General features: G+C 43.2%; 1 protein-coding gene across 1 annotated transcript in view; it reads left to right on the forward strand.

Annotated features, from left to right (window-relative positions):
* The window catches only part of CEP192 (centrosomal protein 192kDa), a 144,529-nt gene that overhangs the window by 79,653 nt on the left and 52,406 nt on the right, over positions 1-12,470 (forward strand). The window contains 4 exon segments of the mRNA XM_011936637.1: positions 1,160-1,331; positions 4,013-4,928; positions 5,823-5,971; positions 7,342-7,572. Coding sequence (XP_011792027.1) covers positions 1,160-1,331; positions 4,013-4,928; positions 5,823-5,971; positions 7,342-7,572 — 1,468 coding nt within the window.

The following is a 12,470-nucleotide window of genomic DNA, read 5'->3' on the forward strand; positions in this document are numbered from 1 at the left end:
CAGGATGGTCTCGATCTCCTGATCTCGTGATCCACCTGCCTCGGCCTCTCAAACTGCTGGGATTACAGGCATGAGCCACCATACCTGGCCAATTTGGACTTTTTAAAAGTTCAGAATTCAAATTTGAATTTTTCATGTGCGTCCGTTGCCTAGCTGAGTATTCTGAACTTTGTACAAAAAAGAAAGATGGGGAATCCAGTCAAGTGAAGGGCTGAATTCAAGCTAACCAGCAGAGTGTAGGTGTGGAGACTGTTTCCAAAGGTGGCTCGACACTTATTTCCTATCCCCTGTGCTCTTTTGCACTGTGACTTTGCCGCTTTCCCTCAAGAGGTGCAGTCCGTTTCCCGCTCCTTGCGTCTCTGCTGGCAGCCCTGTGAAAGATGCTGATGAACAGAATAATGAGGAAGTAACCCTGGTGTGTTTGCAGATGTATGTGAGACTCAGTGTTTGTCACTTTCTGATCTTTTCATTTCACGTTGTATAGCAGGGACATCTTTCTGAACCAAGGCTGGAACAGCATGCTTTTGAATGGCTGCATAGTGTTGTATTGCATGTTTTCTCTAATTTCTGTAGCTCACTTCCTCCTGGGGAATCGGATTTAAGATTTCCCACTTATTGTCCACAGTGATGTGATGACATGTCCTTTTTGTGAAGTCTTTATATTTATCATTAATTTTTTTTCTCAGGATAAATTCTTAGATGTAGAATATCTTGAGTCAAGAGGCCTTTGATATATACTGCTTAATTGCTCAACTGAAAGTTGTACCACTTGATAGTCCCACAATGGTGTGTGACTGTTCTCATTTCTTTGCTTTCATCTGTGTGATTTTTTTTCCCTCTTTGCTCGTTGAAGGTTGGAATTGTTCTGTTCATTTCTCTGTATGAGATACTTAGTAAATTTTTATAGAATGAATAGCTAACATTGCTGTGTGTTTTTATATGGTATTTATTAATGAAAATGCTACAATACATTTTACAGTTGCTTAACAGAGGCTTAATTCAATGGGAATATTTTTTACAGTTTTAGATAATTAAGTGTAAACATTGAATTCAAGGTAGAGTTATTTGTAAGATTATAGGCACATAGGAATGGTTTTTTGCTAACGTAAATAGTTGAAGGACTAGAGAACTGCAGGTGTGAGCTCCTCTTCTCTTCCAGGTGTGCGTTAGAGTCCTTTGGTTCAGCAGCTCAGCAGCAGCAGCCTCCCTGTAAGCAGGAGTTGTCTCCCTTGGCGTGCTCGCCTGCTGGGGTGAGCAGGCTGACGTATGTGTCTGAACCAGAGAGCTCCTATCCTACCACAACCACAGATGATGCCCTGGAGGACCGCAAGGTGGGCAGCCACTTGGATTATTTATTACTAAGGCTTTCAACTCTTAAAAGTGTTACAGATGTTTGATTCAGACAACAGTTCGAGCCTATATAACTTCTGTGTTGCTCTTTTACCTTTAAAATGATTTTTGTATTTGTGTGCACATATTGAATCCCTACTCATGCTGGTAGGCACAGAGGCAGAAACATTTTAGGATCTGCCCTGGAAGAGCTCTGTCTGGTGAGGCACGCTGTGTAATGAAGTGCGTCATGCTGCGCGTGTACTATGGGGACTCAGAAGGTGGTGGTTGGAAGTCTCACTGCCTTTGCTTCAGCAAAGGTTTCTGCAGGGATAAATACTCTGAAGCCACATTTTGCCCGACTGCTAGGAGTTAGGCAACAGGGAAGCAGAGTTAACACATGGGGAGGTGGAGAGTTGTAAGATGCAGACTGCATCTGAGGCACTCCAGGAAGTTTAGAACAGCCACAGTGAATCATGTCAATGGGGAGAAGTGGATGAGGCTAGAAGAGGGGGGACCAAACTGGGAAGGTGCCGGGTTTAAAACATGGGAGTTTGAAGGCTTTTAAGCAGGTCACTGTCGTGATCTGTTTTGATTTCATTTTGTTTTTGTATTTTTTAGAGATGATCTCGCTCTGTCACCCAGGCTGGAGTATGGTGGCACGATCACAGCTCACTACAGCCTGGGACTCCTGATCTCAAGTGATTCTCCTGCCTCAGCCTCCCAAGTAGCTGGGACTATAGGTGTGCACTGCCACACCTGGCTAATTTTTCATTTTTTTTAGAGACAGTGTCTTGCCATGTTGCTCAGGCTGGTCTTGTACTCCTGGGCTCAGGTGTTCCTTCTGTCTTGACCTGTCAAGTAGCTGGGACTACAGGTGCCTACCACCACACCTGGCTAATTAAAAAAATTTTTTTTGGAGGTGGGGTCTTGCTGTGTTGCCAGAGCTGGTCTTGAACTCCTGGCCCCGAGTGATCTTCCTGACTTGGCCTCCCAAAGTGGTGGGATTACAGGCATGAGCCACCAAGCCCAGGCTGGTTTGATGTTTTAAAAGCTCACTCTAACAGCCGTGAGGAAGGAGGGACCAGTAGGAGCAAAATTAAAATCAGAGATTTGACATGAGACCACTGTAGTGGTTTAGGCAAGAGACAGTGGATGCTTGGGCCAAGACCGTCACAGTGGGGACAGAACAGAAGAAGAACAGAGAGATTTATGTGGGAGAAGCTGGTATTACCTGTTTTTGTGTGTGGAAGTTGTGGATGTGACATTGTTCAGTTTTTTAATGAGCTGACTGACTGCTGTGGGTATGCTGCGTAGTCTTACTCCACCAAGCTTCTGGAGAGTTACTGAATACACAGCATAGTGTTAGAGCATTACACCCCTTCCTTTGAAAGCTGTCTTTTTCATGTCATTGTTAGATACTGAGTCTGCGTGTTCTTAGCGTGGTGGTTGAGAGATGGGTTATGGTGTCAGATAACTTATCTTCTGCTGCCTCCTCAGACAGATTACTAAACCTCCCTCAACCTATTTCTTCATCTGTACGGAGGAATAGTATGTGAGGACGGTGCCTGTCACCTAGTAAGTCACCACGGGATACTTATTATTTGTTATTATTACTTGGCAAATAATATAGTCTTTGTTTCTTAGTGTCTTTATTTCTGAAGCTTTGGCCAGGAGAAATTTATAAACCAAGTACCAGAGCAATCAGTGAAGGTTACGTCTGTCTAGTCTGTAAATTTCAGCTGGTCTATCCTGCAGAGCTGCAGATGTCACTCCTCAGATTATGCATTACGTACAAAGAAATGAGTGTGGACATTTGCCAGGACTGTTAACTTCATGCTTCATAGAGCCACACAAGTTTAGAAATGGTAGAGGACTTAGAACACATAAAAGATAACATCTTTGGCCGGGCATGGCGGCTCATACCTGTAATCCCAGCACTTTGGGAGGCTGAGGCAGGCAGATCACCTGAGGTCAGGAGTTCAAGACCTGCCTGGCCAACATGGTGAAACCCTGCCTCTACTAAAAATACAAAGAATTAGCTGGGAGTAGTGGCGGGCCCCTGTAATCCCAGCTACTTGGGAGGCTGAGGCAGGAAAATGGCTTGAACCCAGGAGGCGAAGGTTACAGCGAGCTGAGATTGCGCCATTGCACTCCAACCTGGGCAACAAGAGCGAGACTCTGTCTCCAAAAAAAAAAAAGGTTAACATCTTTGAGTGTTCAAGCCCAGGCAGTAGCATGGACAAGTGGTGGGGGTGGGGCCCTGCCAGCCTGCTGAGCCGCCGCCTGACCTCAAAGTCGTTATCATTTCAAGCTTACTCGGCCCCCACTCGTTCGTTAGTAATTTATTTAGATTTTTATTGTAAAGTTTATAGAAATCCCTTAAATCCTCAAAAAGTTACTAGACTCTAGCCCTTTATCTGTGCAAAATTTTCAGATATTCTCAGTGTATACCTATGTTCCTCATAGTATAACTCCTTTTACAGAACAACAAACACACATTTTCTAATGTAAGTCTGCATTTCACAACTGCAAGACTACTATTTTTGTGTAAAACTGTTTTTTTTTTCAAAGAGAAACCTCATGCACATCTCTTTGTTACTTGAGCTTTTACCAGCATGGTTTCAATTTGTTGTATTAAGTTTATCTGTGGATTGTTAAAAACAAATTTTCTTGCACTCAGAGTGATATCACCAGCGAGTTGAGTACCACAATTATTCAAGGCAGTCCAGCCGCGTTGGAGGAACGGGCTATGGAAAAATTGAGAGAAAAAGTTCCATTTCAGAATAGAGGAAAAGGAACATTATCATCTGTTATCCAGAATAACTCTGATACAAGAAAAGCAACTGAAACCACTTCTCTGAGTAGCAAGGCTGAATATGTAAAACCTGACTTTAAATGGAGTAAAGATCCCTCTTCCAAAAGTGGAAATCTGTTGGAAACCAATGAGGTAGGTTTGACATCAAACCCTGAAGAAGTGGACCTGATCAGGCTGGCTTTACTGGGCAAGTCAGGTCTGAGCTGTCAGGTGGGGTCAGCCACATCACGTCCTGTGTCCTGCCAGGAGCCTGTAGATGAAGATCAAAGAATAATTCCTAAAGATAAGTCAACTGCTGGCCGTGAGTTCGGTGGCCAGGTTTCTCCTCAGACCACCTCTGAAAACCAGTGCACTCCGATTCCCAGCAGCACAGTTGGCTCTGTGGCTGACATGCAGAACATGCCTGCTGCCATGCACGCACTCTTGACGCAGCCCTCTCTCAGCACAGCTCCCTTTGCTCAGCGGTGTTTGGGAACACTCCCTTCAGCTGGAAGCACCACCTTGCCTCAGTGTCATGCTGGCAATGCCACCGTCTGTGGCTTCTCAGGAGGCCTCCCCTATCCAGCTGTCGCAGGAGAGCCTGTGCAGAACTCTCTGGCTGTGGGAATTTGTCTAGGATCAAATATCGGCTCTGGATGGATGGGTACCTCTTCCCTCTGTAACCCATATTCTAATACCTTGAATCAGAACCTGCTAAGTGCAACAAAACCTTTTCCTGTGCTGTCTGTTGGTACCAACTGTGGAATTGAACCATGGGATTCAGGAATGACATCAGGATTGGGTAAGATGCTTTTTCTCTGTTATTGTTGCTTGGTATTATTTTCTCAAATGACACCACAAAGCTGGTTTGTTCCAAGGAGTTACTGGCTAGCATTAATTCCTTGTGAGTTTTGTGCTTCTTCCTAAACTGAGAACACCATATATTTCTGTGCAAACGTCCCTGAAGTTGGCTTAGAAAAATGCTACACTTATGCAGGTGACAGGCTGCCTATGGCTCTGTCTTCCTTACCTCTTTTTTGCTCTGCCATTGCAGTTTTGTGATTATTTCACCTAGGAAATGTCCAGTTTAGAGTTGAATCCCAGAATGAGTGAGTGCCTCCACCTTGTGAGTCTCTGGGTGGCTGTTGTGGTGGAGAGGCAGCACTCTCAGGTGCATGTGTGGAGCAGCTTCTCTCTGGGAGCTTTGCTTTTACTGACATGGTACACAAGGCCACTGGGGTACTGTCTTCTCTGCCCTCCAGAACAACTGCATGAGGATGTTGGAAGATAGGTGGCAGTGGTAAAATCTGCTGAGTGTCTACGTCTGGAAAGTTAGAGCCTCTGGAGTTCTTTGTTTTTGTTTTTTGTTTTGTTTTGTTTTAGGATAAGCAGTGACTTATAATTTATGAGAGGAGAGGAGATTACTTACAGGCAGTAACCTCAAAGAATTGACTAGCTGTAATTGTGAGTTTGATCCAATTTTAATTTTCTTTTCCTGGGCTGGATGGAAGCAGGAAAAAATTGTTGGCAGGTCTCTGAGGCTCATGCAACATCAAGGACTCCTTCATCTGGAGCACTTTGACTCTAGCTCTTAAGTGTAAACGGGCCATCTTATAAATTCATTGCCATTTAACAGATTTGGCTTATAATCAGGGGTTTGCTGTAACTTGCATTTTTGTGCCTTCTTCTCACCCAGGGAGTGTCCGAGTGCCGGAGGAGTTGAAGCTTCCTCATGCTTGCTGTGTCGGGATCGCTTCCCAGACCCTCCTCAGTGTGCTCAATCCAACTGACCGCTGGCTGCAAGTCAGCATCGGGGTCCTCAGCGTTAGTGTGAATGGTGAAAAGGTAGCTTTCTACGTCTTTCTCATTTCACCTAACAGTTGCATTGTGATTAGGTGCTTGATTTCCCCCATCTCTAGTGCTAGGTTCTCCCTTCACCCCTTTATTAATGCACACAGTCATCGCCTTGCTCTCTTCCTCTCAGACCCCTTTTGTGGTAGTGCTTGTAGAGTGTAAACTGAAAGAGTGTTTTGCATTTTCCATCATTTATTGTTTACATTTTATTGTTATTTATTTGTAAAATCCTATAAATTTGCTTTTAGTGCTGTTATTTAAATCATCCAAAGCTCTGAGTTTCTCGTTGCTACTTGTCAGTTTTGTTAAAGGTGATTGAATATAAGTAACCATGATTTATCAAAAAAAAAAAAAAAAAAAAAAAGAAAGCAGCTACTCTTGGAGCTTATGCCTTCATTGGCAAGGGAAGTCTTTTTGACTAATTTATCTGATGATTTTCTTACATGAGCTTTTGAAATACCTAGAAACGCAGTTTTCATATGAACTCCTAAGACAAATGTCTCTTACATGATCAATTATATATAGTTCCTATAATTCTAGACTCTAAATCTTCTCTCCTGGTTACAGTCACCATTTGCACGTCGGTGAGTGGGGAGCTGGGTATATGGTCAGCAGCTGTTTTGAAATGTCCCAGTTTTATGACTGTTACTTGTAAATCAGCACTGGTGGATGGGTTTCCTCTTCCCTCCTGCCTCTTAGTGGCCATTGTTTGCCTGGTAAAATAAGATCGCCTCCCCCCATGCCTTCTTGGCTTTTCACCTCTACTTCCAGTCCTCACGTTAAATGAAAAGCAGGTGATTGAAGGAGAGGGTTGAGAGTGGAAGGTGGGCTGTGAAGACCTTGTAGGGGCATCCTGGAGTCTGTGAATGAAGCAGTGTTGTCTGTGGAAGTGGAGAGTGGAAAAGAAGATCCCCACTGACAGTGAGGACGGAGGGTGGCTGGAGTTGTCACTGCAGTTGAAGCAGAGTCAGGGCTGTGGGACCTCGGTGGTTAGCCTGACTCTTCTTCCCCCCAGCGCCCGCCCACCACTGTGTTGTGTGTCCTAGAGAGACTGACAGGGCTGTGAAAGAGTGACCCTTGTCCGTGTCCTTTTTCAGACGAGTGAGTGTACAAGTCAATGTGCTTGCTTGGAGATGGACTGGGGAGACAGCCCTGGTGCAGCAAGAACATTCGACTCATGAAGGATTTGACTCGTTGTACTTTAGAGACCATGAATGACAAGGTTTTGACATTTTTGAAGGATAATACATGTCTTAATTTGGCAGTTTGAGTGATTGGGAAAAGGAATCTTAAACTAGGTGATTCTACTTGACTTTCATTGTGAAGCCATTAATAACGAACTTTGTGGCTCTTTTTTGAAGGTGGATCTTTCAACATATCGTTGTTTAGTTTTCAAGAATAAAGCCATCATAAGGCCTCATACCACAGAAGAGATAAAAGTGCTTTTTATACCATCCAGTCCTGGGGTTTTCAGATGCACATTCAGTGTTGCTTCTTGGCCATGTTCGACAGATGCTGAAACCATCGTACAGGCAGAAGCTTTGGCCAGCACCGTCACTCTCACTGCCATCGCTGAGAGTCCTGTTATCGAGGTACCCGTTTGTAAATGAGTGTTTGTTATACCTGGCATTTTAAAGAAGACTGTTTAATGTTAGAAGTAAAATTTGGGAAGAAGAAATTTGTGGACAAAGGAGCCACAAAATTAGTTTCAAGCTGAACTTTAGTTCTTAGTATCTTTTTATTTCAAAATTTAAAATTATTTTTAGTTTTACAGAAACACAAGTATACTTGCTAAGATATCTATAAAGCAGAGTATAAGGTTAAGCAGTATTTTCCAACTGATTTCTATTATATAATCTGATGTCCACTTAGAAACGTGTCAGTGGTTCATATTCTTTTTATATTTCTGCACCTGGACATTATTTGCCAGCTGGAAAAGTTTCCCTTCTCTAGTCACCTATTTTCTGGAAGCCAAAGAAATTAAGTCTGGCCAAGTTGGGATAATAAGTGGTTATTAGATTATATGCTCATTTAGGATGATGACCCTCAACCGTGGCTGCACATTGGAATAACACTGGGGTCTTTTAAATATACCCCAATACCCGAGTCCCACTTAGACTGACTGAATCAGAATGAGGGAGGGTGTGGCTGCCTCTCGGTAATTTTTAAATCTTCCCAGATGATTATAATTCATAGCCTTAGTTAACAACCACTGTTTTATAAGAGCTATCTCCTCTTAGTTATAGTGAAATCAGAACCAACATATTGAAAAAAATTAAGGAATGTGAGAGGGAGGGATGGGAGGGTGCAGAGCAGAGGAAAAGCAGAACCGGTCTTGATACAGTAATGAGTCACTTCACAATAGGGGTATGCCCTGAGAAATGTGTCCTTAGGCAGTTTTGTCACTGTGTGGATTTCGCAGAGTGTACTCGCACAAACCCAGACGGCACAGCCTTCTGCGCACCTAGACCTTATGGGACAGTCCATTGTTCCTAGGCCGTGCTCCATTGTTCCCATACAGCTTGTTACTGTACTTAATATTGCAGGGCAGTTGTAACACCATGGTAAGTGTTTCTATAGCTAAACGTAGAAAAGGTACAGAAAAAATACATTATAAAAGATTAAAAAATGGTCCATTTTATAGGGCACTTACCAGAGGACTCAAAGTTGCTCTCTGTGAATCTGGTAAAGGCCTAGGACGTTACTGTACACTCCTGTAGACGTTATAAACACTGCACATTTAGGCCATACCAAATTCATGAAAAAATATTATACTATGATGTTATGATGCTGTGACATCACAAGGTGTTAGGGGTTTTCCATCTCCATTATAATCTTACGGGATCACTGTCCTGTATACAGTCCATCATTGACCAAAACATCATTATGAGGCATGTGACTTTAATTAAAAATTAGTTGATTTCAGCTGGGCATTGGCACACACCTGTAATCCCAGCACTTTGAGAGGTCAAGGTGGGTGGATTGCTTGAGCCCAGGAGTTCGAGACCACCCTGGACAATGTAGTGAGACCCCGTCTCTACACAAAATTTTAAAAATCAGCTGGGTGTGGTGGTGCATGCTTATGATCCCAACTACTCCAGAAGCTAAGGTGAGAGGATCACTTGAGCTCAGGAGTTTGAGGCTCCAGTGAGCTATGATCACATCACTGCACTCCAGCCTAGGCAACAGAGCGAGACTCAGTCTCAAAAGAAAAAAAATTAATTTCCTAATATGTGAATTGAACTTCACATATTTAGCTAACCACACTTAACAGGTGTTACTGATATCCTCCTAAAGTTGATTAGTTGTTTCAGGCCAGGCGCGTGGCTCATGCCTGTAATCGCAGCACTTTGGGAGGCCAAGGCAGGCGGATCACCTGAGGTCAGGAGTTTGAGACCAGACTGGCCAACATGGTGAAACCCTGTGTCTAGTAAAAATACAAAAATTAGCCAGATGTGGTGGCGGGCGCCTGTAGTCCCAGCTACTCAGGAGGCTGAGGCAGGAGAATCGCTTGAACCCGAGAGGCGGAGGTTACAGTGAGCTGAGATCGCGCTATTGTACTCCAGCCTGGACGACAGAGCAAGACTCTGCCTCAAAAAAAAAAAAAAGATAAAGTTAATTAGTTTTTTCATTCTGCAAAGCTGTAATTGTGACTTGCAGTTTAGAAGTGGGTATTGGGGATGAGACACAGGGTAGCCACTCTGGGAGACGGGTGAGAATCACCAGCGTTTTCCCCACAGTACATGTTCTCCAGGGGATGCTTAGTGACCTAGCTCAACAACTTTATTTTCTAGGGCATGGAGGAGGAAGTCGATTGGAAATATTCTCTTAAAGTTTTTTTTTTTCATGTTTTCATGTTCCTGTGTCCTTACGTTGATATTTGCACATATTATAAACTTTTAGTGATCTTTTTTCTTTTTGGCTAAGTGCCATTTTATATACTTCTCAGTCAGCTCTGCTCTGCTTGCCTTTCTCTAGGTCAAGGTTTTTCAGCGTTAACACTAGTGCCATTTTGGGCTAGAAGATTCTTTGAGGGTAGAGAGGGCTGTCTTGTGCAGTGTAGGATGTTTAGCATGGCCCTGGCCTCTACCCACTGGATGTCAGTAATACCTCTTTCCCCACTGTGGTAACCAGTAACATCTCCAAACATGGTCACGCCACCCCCGATAGGAACCACCGAGAACCGGTGTTATTAACCTCCTACATTTCAGTACATTTCACTATACCAACTGTTGAGCCTGCCTTTAAGCAGCTTACCTTTCTGTAGCAGATATGATAAATCACATTTATGCAATATTTGGCATTGCCGTGTCCCGAGCGGCTCACATACATCAGTGGTGTTTGGTAGTAGAAGACAGTGGTTCCCTACTGGTATGCTCATTGGAATCACCTGATGAACTTCAAAAACTACTGATGACTGCGTCTGAGCTTTGAATCTGACAAACAGACAAGTTTGGGAACCACTGGTATAGGGAATAGTTCAGTATTAATCAAGCTAGTTAAAGCTGCCTTCTTGGAGGAGTGGAACTAGAGGAATTAGGCCCTGATGGCTCAGCAGGGTTTGACTGGGGAACAACATTCCCTATGAGAGAGCATTCGGGAATTTTATAGAGAGACCACATGCATAGAAACTGTTAGATTACTTTCTCAGCGTGATAAAAGGTCTCCCAGGTACATAATGCAGATGTTACAGTTTAAAGTATGTGCACCTTTGTTTTGGCTAGATATTGCCAATTTGCTCTCTCTTTTTTTTCTTTTTTGAGACGGAGTCTCGCTCTGTCTCCCAGGCTGGAGTGCAGTGTTGCGATCTCAGCTCACTGCAAGCTCCGCCTCCCGGGTTTACGCCATTCTCCTGCCTTAGCCTCCCGAGTAGCTGGGACTGCAGGCGCCCGCTACCTCGCCCGGCTAGTTTTTTGTATTTTTTAGTAGAGACGGGGTTTCACCGTGTTAGCCAGGATGGTCTCGATCTCCTGACCTCGTGATCTGCCCGTCTCGGCCTCCCAAAGTGCTGGGATTACAGGCTTGAGCCACTGCGCCCGGCTGCCAATTTGCTCTCTAATTTACATTCGTAGGAGAAATGTACGCAGGTTCCTGTCACTGCTAACGTTTAGTATTGTTAGATTTTTTTTAATCATTCTGGAGTGGTATGGAATTTTTTTTAATTTAAAATTTTTCTTTTATTTAAAATTTTTTTTGTGGGTACCTAAATAGGTGTATGTATTTACGGAGTACATGAGATGTTTTGTTACAGACATGCAGTGTGAAATAAGCACGTCATGGAGAATAGGTTGTCCCCTCAAGCATTTATCCTTTGAGTTACAAATAATCCAGTTACATACTTTTTAGTTATTTTAAAATACACAATTGTTGGCCGGGCGCGGTGGCTCACGCCTGTAATCCCAGCACTTTGGGAGTGAATGAATGATTCATTCATTCATTCATTCATTCATTCATTTAGAGACGGAGTCTCACTCTGTCACCCAGGCTGGATTGCAGTCGCGCAATCTTGGCACACTGCAACCTCAGCCTCCCGAGTTCGAACTGTTCTCCTGCCTCAGCCTCCCTGGCAGCTGGGATTACAGGCGCGCACCACCACGCCCGGCTAATTTTTGTACTTTTAGAAGAGACGAGGTTTCACCACATTGGCCAGGCTGGTCTTGATCTCTTGACCTTGTGATCCGCCCTCCTCAGCCTCCCAAAGTGCTGGGATTACAGGTGTGAGCCACTGTGCCTGGACCCAATGTTTTCTTGTAGTAGTTTCATAGTTTGAGCTCTTAGGTTTAAGTTTTTAATCCATTTTGATTTGATTTTTGTATAGGGCAAGAGACAGGGTCTAGTTTCACTCTTCTGCATATGGATATCCAGTTTTCCCGGCACCATTTATTGAAGAGATAGTCTTTTCCCCAGTGTATGTTCTTGGCACCGTTGTCAAAAATGAGTTCACTGTAGGTGTGCGGATTTGTGTTTGGGTCCTCTATTCTTTTGCTTTGGTCTGTGTATCTGCTTTTATGCCAGTACCACGCTGTTTTGGTTGCTGTGGCTCTGTAGTATAATTTGAAGTCAGGTAATGTGTTTCCTCCAGTTTTATTCTTTTTGGCTGGGATAGCTTGTCCATTCCAGGTCTTTTGTGGTTCCATGTAAATTTTAGGATTTTGTTTTTCTATTTCTGTGAAGTAGTATGGACATTTTAACAATGTTGATTCTTCCAGTCTGTAAACACGGAATGTTTTTCTATTTTTTTGTGTCCTCTTCAATTTCCTTCATCAGTGTTTTATAGTTTTCATTATAGAGGTCTTTTACTTCTTTGATTAAGTTAATTCCTAGGTATTTAATTTTTTGTGTGGCTATTGTAAATGGGATTACTTTTTAAATTTCTTTTTCACATAGTTCAGTGTTGGCGTATTGAAATGCTACTGACTTTTATATGTTGATTTTGTATCCTGTAACTTTACTGAAAGTTTTTTAATCAGTTCTAATAGTTTTTTTTTTT

The sequence above is a fragment of the Colobus angolensis genome, unplaced genomic scaffold (assembly GCF_000951035.1).
Source record: "Colobus angolensis palliatus isolate OR3802 unplaced genomic scaffold, Cang.pa_1.0 Scaffold155, whole genome shotgun sequence".
NCBI classification, from domain to species: domain Eukaryota; kingdom Metazoa; phylum Chordata; class Mammalia; order Primates; family Cercopithecidae; genus Colobus; species Colobus angolensis.